This window comes from Lissotriton helveticus, chromosome 1_1, assembly GCF_964261635.1.
Source record: "Lissotriton helveticus chromosome 1_1, aLisHel1.1, whole genome shotgun sequence".
In the NCBI taxonomy this organism is placed as follows: Eukaryota; Metazoa; Chordata; class Amphibia; order Caudata; family Salamandridae; genus Lissotriton; species Lissotriton helveticus.
Window position 1 is genome coordinate 912950562 of NC_136057.1, and position 23260 is coordinate 912973821.

At 38.5% G+C, this 23260-nt stretch overlaps 1 protein-coding gene across 3 annotated transcripts in view; it reads left to right on the forward strand.

Annotated features, from left to right (window-relative positions):
- TBC1D30 (TBC1 domain family member 30) overlaps window positions 1–23260 on the forward strand; it is a 374894-nt gene that overhangs the window by 238374 nt on the left and 113260 nt on the right. For all 3 annotated transcript variants that reach the window (XM_078676239.1, XM_078676257.1, XM_078676248.1), the window contains exons 5-6: window positions 5598–5723; window positions 8456–8641. In XM_078676239.1, the coding sequence (XP_078532365.1) occupies window positions 5598–5723; window positions 8456–8641 (312 nt within the window). The remainder of the gene's footprint in view (window positions 1–5597; window positions 5724–8455; window positions 8642–23260) is intronic.

A 23260-nucleotide genomic window follows, 5' to 3' on the forward strand; every position in this document is an offset into this window, starting at 1 on the left:
TGGCAGTCCGAATCTGTGGACACAGTGTGGACACAACTCTATCATTTTGGTAAAAGTGTTATTCATTGATACCATTAGCAGGTCAGCTGTTAAACTGCGTGGCTGAGGCAATTATGTCTCATTCATTCATGTTTGTGATTCCACAGTTAGTTGGCTCAGGAGGTTATTGCTCTCAGAATATTCATCCCACTGCCCACGTGTTGGCGTGGTTCAGGGCTATTTTTTATTTCAATTATTTTTGTACGTTCAAGCCTACTTCCTGGCTCAACCATAGCAACAATCACTTTGCATGATAATGATATAAAGGAAAATAGGAAGACTTTTTTTTAATGTGTTACAAAGTTTCTCAATTATTTGTCATTTCTCAGACTGTGAGACCTTTTCTGTGCTTGTGATCAGCCATTTCATTTACCACGATGACCACAAAACAAACTAAAAGGATGCAGCACATTCTGGGGCGAGTTCTAACTCTTCCTACACAATACTATTTCAATAATATAGACCTCTGTGGACGATGTTATCTCATTCTAGTAGGTTTAGGATTTCTTTGTTCTCCGTTTTTTCTGTGGCTTTGTTACAGTTGCCGATCAATGCACTTAAAGATATGCTACACAATGTATTAATTTATTATCTATGCTAAGACTATCTGGTGTAATTTTTTTCTTAAAATCCCATGGAAAAGAGGGCCACTTTATAGGATTTGAGCCCACCAGTGTGGAAATCTAACACAGAAAACAGAAATAATCAAAATACTCAAGAGACAAGTGGGATCCCCAAGCACGCAAAAGGATTGGTCTGTGGCACCAAAGTCACTACCCAAAAGTCCACCGCTCCTGTGTCCAATTAATGGCTTCACCAGGCTTCTGTGGTGTGGGTGCAGTGGACACATTTCAACAAGAAAATTCCTCTTTCAGCTGGACTCCTAATTCAGTGGCATTTCTGGTGCAGGGCTTTAGTTGCCACTCAGAATAAGCTCCAGAGTACCAAACCTTTGAACCTTTACCTCATGAACAGCTGTATATAGTTATAATTATCAGGTAGCGGGGGAACGAACCCACTGGACCTTATATATTCACTGGAACCACTTGTTTCTACTAGAGGGGTGGGGCATATACTGAGCAAGCAACACAGGGTTGCAACGCAGTTGTATGTATACCTGTTTTGAATGAAATTCGGCTGTCTCAATGGGCATACTCTTAACTTGGTGACTGTACGCTTTAGTACCTGAGCTACAGACACAACAGCGTCTACGCCCAAAGCTATCGTTACTGCTTTGTTTCGAAGCTGTGCGGACTGCAACTCATGCACCTTCTTGGCGAGTTTCAGAGAGTTCCTGATTAAGCGTATGTCCTGTAGAGGAAGTGATTACATTATACATAGCATCCTTCTACACTTGATAATATGTTCATGATACAGCCACGGTATTCAAAGTTAGGGACCAGTTGCATCTTTAACCCATAATATCTCTGTAAGTGTAAGGGGTAGAGAGATGGTATAATGACTGTGATATCGGAGGTACGCGTGTCATCCGGCCTAGGATGTAAGAGGAGAATTCTGTGTGTCCCTCTTTGGCTGCAACTGAGGTGTATGCTCTTTCACTAAATCACATATGCTGTAATGTATCGAGGTGACGCAGGTTCACAATACCGACAGCTCTTTGTTTTTATGCAGGCCCTTTACCCCTTTGTTAATTTGCAAAGTTGAGGTCCTTAGTTTAGCGCTAACCAGCTGGACTGAAAGCTCCTTCTAGCTCCTGGGTGGGTGGCTTCCTCAAGACAACTCCAAGAAGTCTTCATTCTCCTGGGCCTTGCCTCTTGCTCTCCTCGATAAGCGCCAGCTCAACGCCAAGCCGGGCTGCAAGGCTTCCTCTTCTTCCAGATGAGTTAGAGGTGCCGGACAGCAAGGCTTCCCCGGCTTCCTCTTCTTCCAGATGAGTTAGAGGAGCCGGACAGCAAGGCTTCCTCTTCTTCCAGATGAGTTAGAGGAGCCGGACAGAAAGGCTTACCCGGCTTCCTCTTCTTCCAGGTGAGTTAGAGGAGCCGGGCAGCAAGGCTTCCTCTTCTTCCAGATGAGTTAGAGGACCCGGGCAGCGAGGCTTCCTCTTCTTCCAGATAAGTTAGAGGAGCCGGGCAGCAAGGCTTCCACTTCTTCCAGATGAGTTAGAGGAGCCGGGCAGCAAGGCTTCCTCTTCTTCCAGATGAGTTTGAGGAGCCGGGCTGCGAGGCTTCCCCGGCTTCCACTTCTTCCAGATGAGTTAGAGGAGCCGGACAGCAAGACTTCCTCTTCTTCCAGATGAGTTAGAGGAGCCAGACAGAAAGGCTTCCCCGGCTTCCTCTTCTTCCAGATGAGTTAGAGGAGCCGGGCAGCAAGGCTTCCTCTTCTTCCAGATGAGTTAGAGGACCCGGGCAGCGAGGCTTCCCCGGCTTCCTCTTCTTCCAGATGAGTTAGAGGAGCCGGGCAGCAAGGCTTCCTCTTCTTCCAGATGAGTTTGAGGAGCCGGGCAGCGAGGCTTCCCCGGCTTCCTCTTCTTCCAGATGAGTTAGAGGAGCCGGGCAGCAAGGCTTCCTCTTCTTCCAGATGAGTTTGAGGAGCCGGGCAGCAAGGCTTCCTCTTCTTCCAGATGAATTAGAGGAGCCGGGCAGCAAGGCTTCCTCTTCTTCCAGATGAGTTAGAGGACCCGGGCAGCGAGGCTTCCCCGGCTTCCTCTTCTTCCAGATGAGTTTGAGGAGCCGGGCAGCAAGGCTTCCACTTCTTACAGATGAGTTTGAGGAGCCGGGCAGCAAGGCTTCCACTTCTTACAGATGAGTTAGAGGAGCCGGGCAGCAAGGCTTCCTCTTCTTCCAGATGAGTTAGAGGAGCCGGTCAGCGAGGCTTCCCCGGCTTCCTCTTCTTCCAGATGAGTTAGAGGAGCCGGGCAGCAAGGCTTCCTCTTCTTCCAGATGAGTTAGAGGAGCCGGGCAGCGAGGCTTTCTGTCCAAGGTCTCATCAAAGGAGTAACAGCTCTCTCCAAAGTAATAGGTTTATTCCAAACCTTGAGAAAAATGTTCTACTTCCCTCTTTAGTGAAGCAGCCGAGTGTCTCCATACGATGAGAGGGCTATCATGTAATGGCTTAAGGAGGCTTTATATTCATTAACACTGAAGGTTTTCTGGAAAGCAAAGTTCAGGTGTCAGGTTCAAAAATCATAACAATCCATTCAAAGTGGAGAGCAGCTGTGCAGATTTTCACACATGAAATAAAGTTCAGAAACCACATCTTCAAAGTAATGTGTATTCCCTGGCATACAGTGTAACCTCCATCAGTGAGTCTTTGCATTCTTCTATACTGCCCTAAGCAAAGCAGAAAGTGGTGATACAAAAGACGTTCACAGGATGTAGGTTGAATCGCACACAAATCGGGCACCCTGAGTGGAAGCAAGCTATTGTAACTCGGATCCGAAAGAAAATCTGGCTCAATCGTCATAAAGGTTTAGGCTAGTCTTTTGTATTCCAGCAGGGCTATGGGATGAACATGTATTGTAGCCAGAAACCAGACAACAGTGGCAGGTGTTAGAATCTCCGAGGCGCTGCGCCAGTTGCAGGTCCAATAACACTGAAACTGTGAGGGCTTTACCTTGTGCAGGTGACCACAATCCTGCACTGTTATCCTAGCACGTGCCTTTCATACGATCCATGCATGAAGCATCACAAGACACATGGGTGGTAGAAGTGCCCCCTTCACAAGAATGTGGAGCTGAACAGATTTTACTTTAGTCGTGTTGGCAGACTCCTTTTCCAAGTATACAGCTAAAACTATCTCTCCAGACACTCTGCTGCCATCAAACTCATCCTAGATAAGTGTGTGAATAGTAGTCTCTATGAGTGGGGGTAGGTGGATCTGCTTTCAGTCACCTCCAGTCTAGAAATTCATTGTGCTCTGCTTCTGAATATTGCAAATTCATGGAGCACCTCCATGGGACTCACAGGTTTCTAGTTGTTTTCCTCCAAATTGGGTTAATTGCTATCTGTAGGTTTTGTGGATCCCATGCATGCTAGCCCACACATTTTTGGGGGGAGGAGGGGAGGGGACTCTCGGGAATTGGGATTTGGAGTAAAACTCCCTTTTTTCATCACCGTAGGGAACTTCACTAGTTGTTTTTTAAAATTCAGGCCACAGGGTGGGTGAAAGATTTCTCTTCTCCTAATTGGGTGACACAGGGAGCTTACTCTTTATCTCCTGTTTCTCATGCACTTGTGTGTGACTGTTGGATAAGTGAAATATTTTTTCTCATCATCCGAGTCTGAAAACATCAGATGTGGATATTGGTTTTCAAAAGGTTCTAGAACTCCACAAGCGAAATCAAGACTAAAATGAATGCTCTCTGATCACACAGAAGGTCCCCTCAACTGGTGACCTACTTCAAACAGTGGACCAGGAAGTAATATTGCAAAACTATATATAGTTGCATATTCCTCCCATTTTTAAGTAATCTCTCAGTGCTTTATCGAACTTCCTACTCCTTCTTGCAGGCCAGTGGACTACGCAAAAAAAATGTACAATTTCCAAACATTTCAGCCTTGTCTCCGCCATGCATAGACTGATCTACAAACAAAGTGGACCCACCGATATGTTGCACTTCGGTCTTAGTTTTGGCATGTACTTTTATGTTTTCTGAGGTCTAAAATTCATATTGGCTCCTAGTCAAATGCAACAAAGATTACTTTAGGACGGCAGGAAAACATAGCTTTATCTATATTTTGAAGTTCTGCATGTTCTATTTAATATACGATGTGGTAGCAAAACTGAATCAGTGCTTGTTATGTAATCTGTTAACGAATGGCTATTATTTTTATTTCGAATCTTGATTTATATATTACATTTCTACATTCTTAAAATGTAATACTAATTCGGCCCTGCTTTTCAATTGGTTTGACATGTTTTTTACACTGTTCCAACCCCAAAATCAGTGTTGGAATGTTATGATGCCTCAAGAGCATTTAGAGTTGCCCATGAATGAATTTGTGAATGCCATCTGACTCATAAGACAAAGCATTTATTATAGAACTCATAAGACAGATCATTTATTATAAACAAACTGTTCCTTTAATAAATTACTAAATAACGGAAGGCTCTAGACATAGGGTAACAAAGTTAACTGGCCCAACAATGTTTTAGTAGTTTTCATGACCTTACATGAACCTGCTACGCTGGCGGATTGAAACTTATTGCTGATAGCATTCTGAAGTCTTAATTTGGAAACGCGCTGCTATCAAAGTCAATATGGTGTCTTTCCCATCAACAAAAGTTATAGATATTTTGGTGTCAGAAAATTATGATTGATTATATTGCCTAATTTCAGTGGCATCTGCTTGCTTAAGGTTTGTGGAGATGAACATACTTTCATTTTCATTTCTACTTTTGTGAAAGTCTGATGGTGATCCTCTCAAGCTTATTTCTGGATAGATATGTCGTGCACTCTAGAATTTGTTTATTTTTGCTGTATGGGAAAGAAAACGCTATATATTTTCACTTACAACTGTATTTTAACAATATGAAGAGGCTGGCTTAATTTGGAATGCATCAAAAATATTACATATTTTATCCTATTTTTTCTTTAGGTATGGTTGACCTTAGCAGATCAATACTTGCACAGTATTTCTATTGATTGGGATAAAACAATGCGATTCACTTTTAATGACAGAAGTAATCCAGATGACGACTCCATGGGCATTCAGATTGTAAAGGTGAGTGCTGTATGTTAAACATAGAATTTCATGCACTCTCGGTGGGGCGTGGGGGGCAGAGAGGTGCATTTGTAGAATAGAGTGAATTGTTAACCAAGTTTTGACTAAGTCAATTTTGCCCTTCATATAATGAAACGTTTTTGGAATTGTACTATGATTGGGATAGCGTGGGCTTCCACGCTTTGAAAATTTGAAAGCAGACACCATAATCTGGTTATCCACAGAAAATTACTGGTGTGTCACAACAATCCTCTAGAGGAGAATTCTGAGTCAAGAAGGACTCTGCAACTGGGACTCTTTGCTACAACAAGAATTGCTAGATGCTGAGATTTCATGTCTAGCTTCCATAATCAATCTCTAAAGTGTATACCCTTTGAGTGTTTGTCTAAAGCTTTTGCTAGAAACTGTACCTTGAGCCTGCTTTTGGATAGGTTTGGCTTTCCTCATCAAATGGCAGTGAGCACTATCAAAGCCTGAGCTCGACTGACTGGTGCCTGAGTCTAAGCAGTACTGTTACCTTACTCTTCCTACAGACCGTACAAATACCATATGAACATCTTTTACAAAACCTAGGGACTTTTCACAATATTTTTTCTTAAGGAAAAGACCCTGCATTTGATGTCTGAAGCCAGAACATATGCCCAAGAACCTATTTGGAATATCTTCACTTATCTGTTTTTCCTGCTAAAGTCGGCCTCTGAAGTCTTTCGGTGTGCTTACAAACAAAAAATGATTCTGCTGTTTATCTCCACCCACCCATCTATTTGGAATCAGTGATGTATGCATTGGATGCCAGAGTGACTTCATACACCTAAACCGATAGGGGAAACCTCAGGGAAGGCCTAAATAGCTCTTTAGAACTTTTGCTCGAGTTGCTTTTGGGGAAATCTGAAAAGAATAGTGCAACTCGAAATGGATGATGCAGTATATGTCCTTTTGTCCAGAATACTAAGGATCGTCTCTGACAGCCCACACCACACTATTCAATACACCCACCTCTGCTTTAAGAAAGGCAAATATCTTCGTGTTAGTATGCCACTTTCCTCTCTGTCACACTTGCAGTGACTAATACTCTGTACAATGTCATGCCAGACAGTATGGCAATGTGCTGCTGAAAAACCTTGTCTGCTTTTCACCACTAGATGTTTGGTAATTTACAGAAAGGTGCCTTGCAAACAGAACTGAATTTACTACTTGTAATGGTCAAGAAATGAGTTCTGGATTATGAATTGTTATGAGGTCACCAGTGCATTCTTGAACTGTTCCATTGACTTTTCCATCACATGACTGGGAATCATTCAAGATAGTTCTTGGCATCAACACCAGAATCTTATTCTGATTCCATACGTTTAATGAGACTGCTTGATAAGATTGTAATGTATAGTTTGGTGTAATCCAGATGTTTACTCAAGGGACCCTACAAACAGCTAAAAAGTGACTGCATCGTTCAGCAATCAGCTCTTGCCAGTTTTCAGCTCCGTATTTCAATTCTGTGAGGTCACATCCTCTACGCACCATGTGACACCATCAGGATCTCACCCTGTTCTCTGCCTCACCCGTCTCCAAAATGTACAGATGTTGTACTGCTCAATATGTTTAACTTTCCCTTACCAAAGGAAAGGTTTAATCTACACTATCTCTCTCCTGCTCTGATAGTTTGGAATCCTGTGTGTGACTTCATAGCGCACTGCAGCACATACACTACTTCAGCTCTATTCAGGTTTAAAAAAGGGTGTGTTGTGTAGATTGTCTTTTGCAAGTGTATACTGCTCAGTTCTCAATACCGCTCAACAGTTCTTCCTTTTGATGCCTTCAAGATAGTGCTTGATAAATGATTTGTTTCTACAAGCGCTGTTCCTTTTGTAGGGTGATATCTTTTCCACCATACACACCCCCATTAAGTCTGCCTACCCCATTTCTGAAGCACCCAAGTTTTTGAGTGGAATTGAAGGAAAATGATTGGTTGTTCTGAGAAGCACTGGGAAGGTGGCAAGCTGATACTATCAAAATGCCCTAATGTTAATAGTCAAAATGAGGACTCCAGGTATGAGGAGCAAACCCTGGGATAAAAGATCTTGACATTTGTAAGTGTAGATTAAATATACACGGAATAGGCATCTACGCAAAACATGGAGTCTTGCATTGTCGCCTTTGCTACATTTTCCGCTTAACCTTGGCAAATGCTTTATGCTGTCACTAGCATAGTGAATAGCACCTCTCTCCTGCATAAATGTTCAGTCCTATCTACACAAGCTTCAGTGGCCGACATAAATTGTAATCTGCTTTAGTCCATACCTCATTCATGTTTTGCTTTAATCGCTTCTGCTGTGTATTGTCTTGTAAGACTGCAAGTTATTTTTAGAGATGCCCCTAATTATGTAATGTGTATAACACCATGGAAAAGAATAGCGTTAATTGAAATGCAGTTAATATAGTTTTCTGTTTCTTTCGAACACATTTTAAGCAAGGGCCATATAAAAATGTTTAAATAACTGACCGTATTTATTGTTGGTTAAACTGCAACCTTGCACACCTTACAAAGTGAATGAAACAGCAGCTCAAAAATGAAACATTAAAATATTCAAGACCTATCAACTTGAAAACAGTTGTAAATCAGTACAATACATGTCATCTTCCTGTTATTATTTGAAATAGTTCCAATGTAAGCCCTAGTTGTAGATCAAAGTGCCATGCAAGTAAATCTCAATCCACTCCAAATAACTCTTTTACAGGACCTACACAGGACTGGTTGCAGTTCCTACTGTGGGCAGGAAGCTGAACAGGACAGAGTGGTGTTGAAACGGGTCCTGCTTGCCTATGCCCGGTGGAACAAATCTGTTGGTTACTGCCAAGGCTTTAATATTCTAGCTGCACTCATTCTTGAAGTGATGGAAGGAAATGAAGGGGATGCCTTAAAGGTAAGTGTCGGCCTGCACGCTGCTGTTGAATGTTTGAGAAATCTACTGTTTAATTTGTTGTGTTGCTCATTTAAGCGTTTGTGTTCATCTGTGGAAAATGCAGAATTCCTCGTTCGTAATGTAAAACCGGTTTAAAAAAGACAATTGGTTTCTCCAAGTGCTTTTTACCTCGTGCTCCTCTGACTCCTGATCCAGCGGGCTATAGAAAATATATCATAAACAACGCTACCCAACTTTATAACCTATAAACAAAATTCTATACTAAATTATGGACCCATTTATAAACCTGACATATTTTGGGCCTACTGAATCTGGTGGTCAGATTAAATCTATATACACATTATCTACAAACTATATACAATTTTATACATCTGCGGAAAGAATATTGTCATTAGAATAAATCCTAACCATTTAAACGACCACCATTGACGACGTGATCTAGCTAATAGTAACCTGCACTTCTGAATAACCAAGACCAGCTTGTTTATCAAAAGTAAGATTTTATTTACTAAATTATGGTATTTTAATTGATAGTTTTATAAAAGTTATTTATTAGCATTAAAGCAAGCATGATTGTAAAGAAACGTGAGAAAAATACAATTTAAGCAAGTGAATCAAAGTTAAAGTGAATATTTAAAGTTTAGCATTTCTAAAACCTAAGTCCTTAACTGAGCTAAATAGATAGAAATTAAAGTAAAGTTCTTTGAGGATTCTTACGTGCTCCACGCAAAGTCCGACAGCACTTCACCCTCATCGGAAAGTCAGAAAGCAGCAGCCAGCCCATCCCTAGGGGCATGACTTTTTATACCTTTCTACGCTAACTAAACTACGCAAAGGAAAGTTTTCAGAAATCTTCGACGTCCCATTGGCTGAGAGTGACAAGTGACATGTCACCCACATTTCAAAAGTTCCATTAGGTCACTTTTCTTAAGGACCATTGTCTTTTCTGTATGCAACCAGGAGCTTCCTTGGTTTGTAACAAATGTATATAAATGTTCTCATTGCTTCCAATTGACTTCCGCGGATGCCAAGTTAAGGGCTGACAAAATGTTCTTTTTCGACCTTGGCCATGTCCGACAGAATGATGATAGCACGTCAGTTTTTGCTTTGTGAACGCAGCTTTTGACGAACATTTTATTTCAGAATGGGCGTCTCGTGACTTTTGCAGAAGTAAAATTCAGCTTTTTGTAGCTCGAGTAAACTAGGCCCAAAAGCAGGCAACTTATGCTTTCTAGTATAAAACAAACACAAGAAAAGTATTAATGTAAGAAATAATGTAGATTCTGTATCCACCCCAAGATTTACTAATTAATTAACCCACCCGATTAATCAAATGTTACCTAGCCAATGCAAACAAATAAAGCAGCGTTTATATCTACCAGTCTTCGATAATCCATGAGACTTATATGCACCTAAAATAGTGGAAATGACATCACACAGACAAGGAAAAGCAAAACAAGCACATGCTTCTTTTAAGTTTGCAGCAGTTAGTGATGACAAAAACGAAAACAATAAATTATTTTATTATTTTGCACGAACAAAAAGATGCAACAATTATGCACGTTTATGAGCACACATGTTAGTCCCCCCATGTGTAAAGTTTAATCTAAGTTGTATTAGCACGACATATCACAAATCATTAATATTATTATTCATGTTATGGAAATGTGACTTCACGAGTTTAAACAAAACTCTGTTTTCTATCTCGCTCCATCAACTCCCTCATCTGGTGATTAACAAATCACCACACCAGCACTCAAAATTTTGGTAATTTAAATTTCTAAGAAATCGATTCAAATTCATTTGTATCAGTAAACCTAAAAGTCTGTTTCTGCGTAATCTTTGGAATTAGCATAACGCTCTCTATGTAACTCCTGTAATTCGATCTCCCTTTCTTCTTCTTTTCTAAGTTTATAGATTGTTTTCTTTTCTTTCAACTGTTTCTTTCTTTTATGTAACAAACAACCTATTTTGGTCAAAATAAAAACGAATATTATTATAATCAAAGGTGCCAGAATCTTGCCAAGAATTGAACTTCCGATATCATGAAACCAGTTTTTAATTGCTTGAAACCTTTTTGAAAGTTTCCCGGTAAAATCATCTTCTTCTAAAGGAATTATCTCTGAATGCATTTGTGTAATATTCTTAATGTACATTTCAATATTCTTACTTTCGTCAGGTATATATGTACAACAATGTTGTACATGTAAAATGCCACAGACTCCTCCCTCTTTTGCTAGGAGTATGTCTAAAGCAAGGCGATCTTGAATTACCATGGATCTAATTGCAATAACTTCAACGTTCACTAATTGAAACCCATCAGCTGTGTCAGTTGATAATCTATCAACTATAGTGGACAATTTTCTGATTCTCCCTGCATTTAGGGTTATACCAACAAAAGGTATTACTGCTTGAAAAATATCTCCCAGAACTTCAGTAAAAGTTTCTCTTTTAACTCTATTTACATAATTATGAATTTTAAACAATCCTTCTGAATCTCTGTCAACATGAAACACTTTAGGAAAAACAATTCCCACATAACAAGTTCCATACCAGTGGTCTGGAAGGTTGTAGTAGGCTTTGTCACCACAAATAAAATAAATCCCAGGAAAGATTGGATCTTTTCCACCTTTGAATCCCCAACCTCCCAAAATCTGATAAGTATCTTCACAGTTACTTGCACCTACAAAATAATTATCAAAAAGTGTATTATCTCTTCTAATGCAAAGCTTTCCACTAACTGGTTTGTCTATGTGAATTGCAATATTTTCAAGCATTTTGCCATTTAACTTTTCATCCTCTTTCTGCCAGAAACTTGACTTAGTCTGCTTGACTAATTCATTCCTCTTATAAATTGCTCTTCTCTCCTCAACCATATTCAAAAATTTCTTTCCTTCAGCACTTAATTTGCAAGTTAGATTATTTTTATAAGCATACTCATAAGTAAGTTCGTTAGTAACAAGAAAAAATTCTCTCATTTGCTTTGCTTTCTTATGCTTATTTAAAGCATTTTCAATCTTAATATTTGCAAAAATTTCATCACAATTTGAATAATAATATTCTAAACGTCCAGTTTGATAAAATAAACTAGTTAACACACTACATGTTACAGCATAAGTGAGAGGAAGCATATTATATGTTACTCCCTCAGAAACAGAAGCAGGTAACTTAACGCAGACGTAGCAGTCTTTTGCATCCATTACCTTAACATATTCACTCAATAGCTTTGTGAATGTATTACTTGAAAAATCACCAATTGATTTATCTTGATGAATGTTAGGCTGATGATCAATAACCTTTGCAGACGCACTATGTTTAGTTTGGCTAACCAGAGCTTTGCTTGTTATGTTAACTTTGTGTAATTCTCTATTCATCTCCAAAGGGATAATCACAGCTAAAATCAACCAGAGCAGAATTAAAATGAGCAGACACACCAGAGTCATCTTACAGCATCTTTTAAAAACAGAACACTTTGAAGTGCTCTCCTTAACATAAGGCATTTTTGGTTAATTTTAGCCTCAAAAAAATAAAATAAATTTTAAAATTCTAAATTTATATTTACACCCCCCTTTTAAAATATTTTTTTTTTTTTAAAACCCTAAACAAGATTTCTTCGACCTTATGTCATACATAAGTTTTCTTCAACTAAACAGTTTTTCTTCAACCTTGTGTCAACTAACAAATTTTCTTCAGTCTTTTGCCAATTTAATATCTCTGTACTTCAATCATTGTCACTAATTTCTTGGATTTCGTTTTCTTCTTCACTACTGTCATATATGTCAATAACAGGTGGAATTACTAAGTAAGTCCACTCAGGAGACTTGTATTTTTGGTTTGGTCTTACTATTCTTTTTCCTTTTCTCGATATCACTTCAATTCTCCTTCCAACTCCAACTTCTTTTCCAGGACTCTTTTGACTACTGATTTCTTCAACTTGTTCTTTTGGTTTCTTGATCAATCTGACTCTCAATCTTCCACCAGGCCAGTAGTCTGCTTTTCTCACGTACTTCTTCTTTGGTTCAGAATTATTTGATTCTGACTTCCAAGTCCTTTTCTTTCTGTTTTCGCTTTCACCATCCACGTCACTTTCTTCAGTTTCGTAGTCTGAAATTTCAATTGACTCAGGAACTTCTCTATTCGGCAATTTCACTCCTTCAGGAACTTCACTTTGTCTTCCATCACTGGTACTCGGTAATTCGTCTTCCTCCTCTTCTTCAATTACCCCCAACTTCCCAGATTTCAGATTTCTGTTCCTTACTTCAGAGTTTGTTCTCTGCCTTTCGATACTCTCCTGGTCTGAAACTTCTTTTTGTTCTGCTTCTTTGTCTTCAATAGAGACAACCGAATCCTCAGTTATCTTTCCTTTTAACAGATTCTCTTCACCTTCAGAATCTATTTCAATGATTTCTAAGTCTTTTCTTGTAAAATTTTCATTCACTGGCACAGTTTCCAGATGTCGACTTTCTTGTCGATCTTCAGAATCTGGAATTATTTCACCTTCTGTTTCGCCTTCTGCTTCAGAATCAGAATCATCTGTGGTATCACTTTCAACATCAGAACTCTCAGGAGTTGGTACTGGAATAGTATGACTAGGATGAATCCAGCGTTTCAATCCTCTGCACTTTACAGCATTAGTAGTGATCAAAATTATCTGCCTAGGTTTTTGCCATCTAGGAGCTAGACAATTCCTTCTCCGATGTACTTTCGTTCTGACCCAATCGCCAGGTCTCAGATCATGTGTCAAAACCTTTTCATCTGATTGTGCTTCAGTTCCCACCTGATTAGACACAGAAGTTACCATATCAGATAACCTTTTACAGTAATCCAAAATAGCACTGTCATTTATGCTCAACAGTTTACCTACAGGTACAAAAGCTTGCCTCATAACTCTTCCCATTAAATTTTCATGAGGACTCAAACCTGTCTTTTTATCTGGTGTACTTCTTATTGACATCAAAACAAGTGGAAGAGCATCAGTCCACTTTACACCTGTTTCAAGACACATTTTTCCAATTCTGTTTTTAATTGTTCCATTAATTTGTTCAACCACTCCTGATGCCTCTGGTCTGTATGCACAGTGTATTTTCTGCTCAATGCTCAAAGCTTCGCAAATTAACTTCATCAGTTTGTTATCAAAATGGCTTCCTCCATCACTCTCAATAGTGACTGGAAAACCGTACCTTGGGATAATTTCTCTGAGCATTAGTTTTGCTACTGTAATTGAATCACAATGTCGTGTAGGGAAAGCCTCTACCCATCTTGAAAACAAGCAAACAATTACAAGCACATATTTCAAACAATTGTGTAAGGGCATTTCAATGAAATCCATTTGTAACCTGGTAAAGGGACCACCCTCTCGACCAATTATTCCTGTCCCCACCACTGATTTTCTGTTTGGATTCATTTGTTGGCATGACAAACACCTTTGACAAAAAGATTCTGCAATAGTTCTAAACTTAGTATTGAACCATGTTTCTCTGAAAAGTCTAACCATAGAATCTCTTCCCAGATGTGCTGGACCATGATATAATCTGGCCATGTCAGCAATCAAGCAATTTGGTAAGACTACTCTGCCATCTTTGTAAACCCACACTCCATCTTCTTCACGTGGTCTACAATCTGATCTCAACCACAAGTCTTTTTCTTCATCTTCTGCTTCATTTTGTAAATCTCTAATCTCATGCCATGTTTCTACAACTGTTGTTAGCATTAATGAATTTGAATCAGTTTCTTTACTCCTCTCCCGATTGTAAGAATAATTTTTCCTTGCGCAGTATTTAGCTGTTTCATCTGCGAAGGCATTTCCCTTGGAAATATAATCAATTCCTCTAGTGTGTGCTGCACACTTAACAATGGCGATTTCTTTTGGCAATTGTATTGCTTCAATTAATCTCCTAATGAAAACTGCATTTTTAATTGGTGATCCTGCTGATGTCATGTATCCTCTCTGTGACCAGAGTTGTCCATAATCATGCACAACTCCATATCCGTACTGACTATCAGTAATGATGGTAACTCTTATATCCTTTGATATTTCACATGCACGAATTAAAGCAATTAATTCAGCCACTTGTGCTGAACGAACTCCTTCAAGACATGATGCTTCTTCGACATCTGTGACTGTACAAACTGAATATGAAGCTTTTAAGACACCTCCTTCGGATCTTAAGCATGAGCCATCTACAAAGTAGACAAAATCCGATTCAGACAAAGGTCTGTCTTTGATGTCTTTTCTTGGTTTAGTGCAGAATTCCATGACATCTAAACATTCATGTTCTGTTTCAATGTCATCAACAATTTCAGAATCAGGCAGTAATGTAGAAGGATTCAGATTTAAACATCTTGAAATCGAAACATTATCTGCTCCTAGTATGATTTTCTCATACTTTGTCAACCTGCTACTTGTTAAATGTTGAGTCTTACCTCTTGTTAGTAATATTTCTACTGAATGAGGCACAAAAACTTTCACAGGAAATCCCATAATGATCCCCTCACTTTGTTAGAGGCTGATACTTGTAGCTGCAACTGCTTTCAAGCAACCTGGTAATGCTTTTGCAATTGGATCAAGGACTGCAGAGAAGTATGCAATAGGTTTCTTTAAATTTCCATGTCTCTGAATTAACACAGATAATGCACATCCTTCTCTCTCACTGCAATACAGTTCGAAATCTTTCTCATAATTTGGCATACCTAAAGCAGGAGCTTGGCATAAGCTCTTTTTCAGGTTCTCAAAAGAATCCATCTCAGCATCATTGAGAATAATTGGATCTTTTACATCTGACTTTGTCAGTCTTTGTAGTGGTTTTGCAATTACTGAAAATCCACTTATCCATTGTCGACAATAACCAACCATTCCTAAGAACATTCTGACCTAGGTGGTAACATTGCTTGAATCATTTTTATTCTCTCTATTGTTACTTGTCTTTTTCCCTTTGCAATTCTGTGACCAAGATATTTTACTTCTTGTTTGCAAAACTGTAGTTTTGCTGGGGACACTTTATGTCCTTCTTCTGCAAGGCGATTTAACAGAATTATTGTGTCTGTCACACAATTTTCTCTTGTCTTTGCAGCTATTAACAAATCATCAATATACTGCACTAACGTAGACCTACCAGGTAAGTCTAGGTCTTCTAATGATCTTTTTAACAGTTCATTAAAGATTGAAGGACTTTCTGTATAGCCCTGAGGGATTCTTGACCATCCGAGGGTCTTACCTTGAAATCTGAAAGCAAAGATTTCATAACTGTCTGGATGTAAGGGAACAGTAAAGAATGCATTGCAAAGATCAATGACTGTATACCATTCAGCATCATGTGGAATCTGGAATAGAATTACTGCTGGATTTGGAACCACAGGACAACATGGAACGACAATTTGATTAACCTTTCTCAAATCTTGTACGATTCTAAATGTTCCGTTAGACTTTTTAACTCCCATAATTGGTGAATTACAAGGACTACTCTCCAATTCTTTTAATACACCTTGCTTGATTAATTTTTCAATTATAGGTGTAATACCTTCAATTGTTTCTGTTTTCATTTTATATTGTGGAATGTTTGGAAATTCTATTCCCTGTTTCAATGTAATTTTTACTGGATCTACGTTTTTCATCAGACCCATCTCATTTCCAGTAAAATCCCATATTTCAGATTTCACTGTTTCCTTGAGTTCTTCAGGTAAATCCTTTTCTTCAAGTGCAGGAAACAATTTTGTTTCTTCTGCTTCCATCATCATCATTGTCATTCTGTATAAACCATCTTCCTCCATTGTTTGTAACTCAACTCCATCAGGAGAACAATATATTCTGCAATTCATTTTACATAGGATGTCTCTGCCCAATAGATTCACTGGACTACTATTACAAACCACAAATCTGTGTTTGTCTCTGTAATTTCCAATTTCAACTGGAACTGGATCAGTTAAGTCAGTTTTAATTTGCTGATTACTTACTCCGACAACTTGGATGGTATCCCCAGAGAGAGGTAGGTTTTCAATTTCCACTGATCTAACAGTAGAACGGGTAGCATCAGTGTCCACTAGAAAAGTGATGTCTACATCATTAACTTTCCCGTTTACAAAAGGACCTGACTGGTCAACCTCAAGAGTGGCTCCAACAACACACTCTTCCTCCTCTCTCGGGCACCGTCAGCAATAATCATCAGAATCGCTGTCTTGACTTTCTGTTAATAAAAACTGTTGTGAAGCATTTTGCATTTGAACTCTTTGCTGCTTTTGCTGTTTTTGTGGTTTTATTACCTGTTCACTTCCCTGAAATCCCACGTTTGGATTATATTTTTGAACTCCCCCACAATTCGGAAAAGGTGGTTGTGGCAATTGGTCTTGACGATTATTCACCTGTTGCTGTTGCTGTTGCTGCAACTGTCGCTGAATATTTAATTTGTTTAACCCCTGTTGCATCTGTAGCTGTCGCTGCAGGTCAACACCATTCTGCATCTGTGGATTCAATAAGGGATTCTTTAAGTTTTTAGGAGGATGAGGACACTCGTCTCTCCAATGTCCAATTTCGCCACAATTAAAACAAGGTAATCTTTGTTTCAACTCCTCAATCTTTGGGCTAAATTTCTTTGGGAAATTATTACTTTTAAACTTTCCTTGTATCTGGTTTGTATTTCCAGTTTGAACAAAATTAGTGTTCTTATTACCCATGCTGGCAATCTGTTGCTCAGCCACTTTTACCTGAGCCCACATGGCTTTCTCCTTGAGCTTCTTCTGTTTTACTTCTAATTCATCACTGCAATACTTAGCCTTTCTTAGAATATCATCTACAGATAGTGATTGCCATCCGACAATGCTATTTCTGATCATTTCTCCAATTTCAGGTTTTAGTCCATAAACAAATCTATAGACAAAATGGCTCATATCCTTTTCATCTAGTTTTTCATAACCACTGTATTGTTTAAAGATTAACAGTAGTCTTTCATAAAAGGAATGAACTGATTCTTTTGTTTCCTGTTCTGTCCTTTCTATTTTAACCCAATCGACTTCTTTGGGTGGAATTTTGTTTTTCATCCAAACAATCACTTTTTCATAAAAATCCATTACAAGTGGATTTGGAGCACCTGTTTCTTTGATTCGCTCAGGTTCTGTTTTTGGCCAACTAATCGATATTTTACATTCTGTCCAAAGATCTGATGGAACGACAATGTCAAAAAATCCATCTAAATCAATCCACAGAACTTTTGACACTTTGATAAATCTATCGACTTGCCTGTACCACTCAACTGGTTTTTCCCTCAATTTCGGAAAGTCATTTGTAAACAACAGAATGTCCTGTCTCGACCAAGGGACATGAACATATCCTCCACCTGCAATTTCTCTCATTGGAAATTGTTTTGACAATTTTTCCAATCTTTCATCTTCCTTCTTTTTCGTCCATTTCACTCTCCACTTATTCAGTTCTCCTAGCTTTTTGATATAAACAATCAAATCTTTTATATGTACTATTCTTCCCATTGAGTTCAAACTCTCAATGTCACTTTCTGAAAAGTCTAATCTGTAATGTTTCGCAAAATTCTTTTGTTTGCTCACATCGATTTCAAGTTCTGCTGCTAGATCTTCTAATTGATCATATTTATTTTTTGTTTTCCATTGAATGCTTTTGCAAATGAACAGTAGTTCATCATCTCGATAGTAATTTAAACTATCTGGACCAATTGTTCCGATTATTAATTCTTCGATATTCGCTTTTAATTTAGCCACATCAAGTTTTGGTGTGGTTACCCTGACTTCAGGACTCCCTATATCTGATATAGCACCCATTGGTGTTTTCGGAGATAAATCCTCATTAAAGGTTAAATCAGGCATTCTCGATTTAGAAGAGTTTATTTCAGATAAGTCTGAATAAAATTTTTCAGCAACCTTTTGAATTTCTGCATTTAAAGGAATAGTTAATCCTGTCTTGTTTGTTTCTTTTTGGTCAAATACAGGCTGAACAGGACCAATCGTTACTGGAACTGTCACAGCTTCCATGCCTTTTGTCGTTCTTTTTATTAATTCTTCTTTAGATCTTAAATATTCATTATAATCAACATCTTCAACATTTCTTGCCTCTCTTGTATAATCTTTTGGAGCTTCTCTTGCCCTTGGAGCCATTGTAAAATGTCTACCTTCATTTCAAGCATTATCAAATTCTGGTCTTCTAGGAGTTTCAATGATTTCACAATTATTTGGATAAAGTTTAGGAGCTTCATTAATTGGAGGTGCACTCGGTGAAGTTTCAGTAGAAACCACCGGAGTAGACCATGATCTAGGAGGTGTCAAAGGCTGGTTCTTTCTAGCAGTTGTATATATTTCTTCCATAACTGCATCCTCAGATTCACTTTCCATAGATTTCCCTGTAGGAGTACCCATTACCATTTCCTGAATTAAATACAATCCTTCACTCATGTTTCCCTGTCTCCACATTCGCAATCTATCTTCATGAGTTTCTCTTCTCCAAGGTGGATTTTTAGAAGGTCTTTTAATTCCACTAGCTTCTCTTTGTAACTGATACATCTCGTCTTCCCACTCAACTAAAGCTTCAAATTGAGTTGGTCTCGGTTTCGGAACAAGAGCATTCATTTTCTCTCGTAAATTTCTCAAGACTTTTACATTAAATGAACCATCATCAGGCCAAGTTAAAACACCGTCGTTCTTAGTATAGCGTTTCCAACTATCGAACCATAAGACAGTATGATATCCATATTCACCTTCCATATACGCTGCAGGTGTTTTATACTTATGAAGTAATTTACCACCTCGCGTTTCGATTTTCTTGTCAGGCGAAAATAAATTCTTAAACTTCTGAAATAATGTTGGCTTTTTCTCAACATGTTTAAAATGATAACTCATTTTTAAGAGTTAAATCTAATTCACAAAATCGTTCGTAAAATATTTCCGGGATGTTCCGCAAAACAACCAATCCGTGCGCGAAACACACCAACAAGCCAATGACAGTTGAGCTACGTCACTTTTCTGTTCAACCAATAAAATTGGAGTTTTTCTGAAGGACCAATCAGCTTACAGGTCGTCAGAGACTCAAGAGCCAATCAGAATATAGCTTGTGACGTAGGTCACCCAATCCCAGCGCGGCTCTGTGACGTACACAGCAGCTGCGGTTTCTCGTTTCTCACTCCTGGCGCTTACCCCTCTTTCACAAAATCTTTTCACAGCGCCATTTTAAGAACACTTTTCAGTGTAAATTAATTCTTAACAATGACTATAAGGACATCATCTGTTCGTTTCACTATTTAGGATAGTTTACATACATTCAAGTATCCACACTTCGGAATAGACGGCGCTATTCACACTAAGGATAATATCCAATTGTCAGTAGAGTAACCCTTACCCCACCCTTCTAACACGTATAATTATGAACTCGCTTTGCTCTGAACGCACCGCGAAGTGACAGTTCTAAGAGTTCCACTTGAACATAAAATACAAATCAAACTCGCACTTTCACACTGAAAATTCCCTAATTTCAAACACACATGAAATCCGTACAGGACTCTCACCTGTTTATAGAGATCATGCACCGTTAGCAAAATAACGACGTTATCCGTACAGGGCTCTCACCTGTTTATAGATATGAAACATGTACCCGTACAGGACTCTAACCTGTTTATAGATAATCATGCACCGACGCTAATTTACCCTTCACTCAAGCTCGGATATAACTAATACTCTTATCACAGTGAGTTTTATGGAAGGCGCTTTGTCCCTATTCTCATGCTGCTTTAATTTCTTAGAAAACCCTCACTATACAAGATTCACACCTAGCCCTAAAACTGTGCTGCTCGGCGACAACACTATGGTACACGGCGATACCTCTTGTGATACTCGGCGATATCACTACAAACAGAACAGATGGCTTGCGTGACTAATTTCTCGCCACACAATCTATACCGGTATAGCTTACAGATAGCACGAAAAACGAACTCAACATGTGTTAAAACATCGATCCTATTTCCATACCATAACACTTTAGTAACCCTTAGCAACCAACATATTACCTTGGTTACTCTTAGCAACCATCAATTTCTGCTACCAGAGAATTGATCCAGCGGGCTATAGAAAATATATCATAAACAACGCTACCCAACTTTATAACCTATAAACAAAATTCTATACTAAATTATGGACCCATTTATAAACCTGACATATTTTGGGCCTACTGAATCAGGTGGTCAGATTAAATCTATATACACATTATCTACAAACTATATACAATTTTATACATCTGCGGAAAGAATATTGTCATTAGAATAAATCCTAACCATTTAAACGACCACCATTGACGACGTGATCTAGCTAATAGTAACCTGCACTTCTGAATAACCAAGACCAGCTTGTTTGTCAAAAGTAAGATTTTATTTACTAAATTATGGTATTTTAATTGATAGTTTTATAAAAGTTATTTATTAGCATTAAAGCAAGCATGATTGTAAAGAAACGTGAGAAAAATACAATTTAAGCAAGTGAATCAAAGTTAAAGTGAATATTTAAAGTTTAGCATTTCTAAAACCTAAGTCCTTAACTGAGCTAAATAGATAGAAATTAAAGTAAAGTTCTTTGAGGATTCTTACGTGCTCCACGCAAAGTCCGACAGCACTTCACCCTCATCGGAAAGTCAGAAAGCAGCAGCCAGCCCATCCCTAGGGGCATGACTTTTTATACCTTTCTACGCTAACTAAACTACGCAAAGGAAAGTTTTCAGAAATCTTCGACGTCCCATTGGCTGAGAGTGACAAGTGACATGTCACCCACATTTCAAAAGTTCCATTAGGTCACTTTTCTTAAGGACCATTGTCTTTTCTGTATGCAACCAGGAGCTTCCTTGGTTTGTAACAAATGTATATAAATGTTCTCATTGCTTCCAATTGACTTCCGCGGATGCCAAGTTAAGGGCTGACAAAATGTTCTTTTTCGACCTTGGCCATGTCCGACAGAATGATGATAGCACGTCAGTTTTTGCTTTGTGAACGCAGCTTTTGACGAACATTTTATTTCAGAATGGGCGTCTCGTGACTTTTGCAGAAGTAAAATTCAGCTTTTTGTAGCTCGAGTAAACTAGGCCCAAAAGCAGGCAACTTATGCTTTCTAGTATAAAACAAACACAAGAAAAGTATTAATGTAAGAAATAATGTAGATTCTGTATCCACCCCAAGATTTACTAATTAATTAACCCACCCGATTAATCAAATGTTACCTAGCCAATGCAAACAAATAAAGCAGCGTTTATATCTACCAGTCTTCGATAATCCATGAGACTTATATGCACCTAAAATAGTGGAAATGACATCACACAGACAAGGAAAAGCAAAACAAGCACATACTTCTTTTAAGTTTGTAGCAGTTAGTGATGACAAAAACGAAAACAATAAATTATTTTATTATTTTGCACGAACAAAAAGATGCAACAATTATGCACGTTTATGAGCACACATGTTAGTCCCCCCATGTGTAAAGTTTAATCTAAGTTGTATTAGCACGACATATCACAAATCATTAATATTATTATTCATGTTATGGAAATGTGACTTCACGAGTTTAAACAAAACTCTGTTTTCTATCTCGCTCCATCACTCCCAAGTAGATAATCCTCCTAGTATAGAAGTCGAAACAGAGACCTGACGCAGGCGATGGGTTAAAAGTGATACATGTGCCTGCTCACAAAACTTGTCTTTAATAGATGGGTCTCTCTAAGTTTGATGGGTTGCTGTGTTACCTTTAAGACCTATATTTGTAGATCAATGGGGTACTTTGATATGTGCACTGGAGAGTTAATTTATTTTCTTATTCCACTTGTATATTCTTTGTCAGGGGGTTTTCTAGCCACTAAAACAAATGAGGCATTATGTAGAGCCGACTCATATGTTAAGCTGGGATCAAATGTCTATTGTGGATAGGCACGAAAAGCACTTGCTTCCCGGGATCTTGGTATCTCCTTTTTACCACCAAGTAGAAACTGGCAAAACAAAGAGCTCGAAAATGGCTCTAATATTTCTAACTTGAAGTCCCCAGACAGCTAAACACCCAGTATAAACTATCATATTGTCACTTTTAACACCTTATTTAGTGCACTGTACCCTCAGAGGCCCCGGTCCTACGTGGAGAGTATAGCAAAGCAATGCTACAATGATCCCCAGCTGCATTAAGTTGTTTTTAAAGTGCACTTTCTACATGTTTGCCTATTGTTGTTGAATCCAGTTTTATTTACATCATCACAATTTCACTCGTTTTTGTATTCATTAATTGTATATATTTCTTGTAGTTTGTTGGCAGTACGACTTCTTACTGGGTAGCTGTTAACAATTTCCTTCAATTTCATCCTCTCTGTATCAGGTGGTACTCAAATATTAAACCAAGTGATGATAGACATCTTCTTAAATTAATCACCATACCAATAAAAGGTGATGCTTGTTTGCTAAATCTCACGTAAACTGGCCAATAATATTTCTTCTCTTATAAATCTTCCTTATAGTCACGCTTTCATTATTTCTGTCTTGAAATCCTTTGTAGCCAACAGCCAGTCAAGAGAGCCAGTGGCTGAAATGGGGTTACTTATTGCGCCATACTGTATACTGTGGTAGGCAGGAATACATGTGGACGATAGTGTAA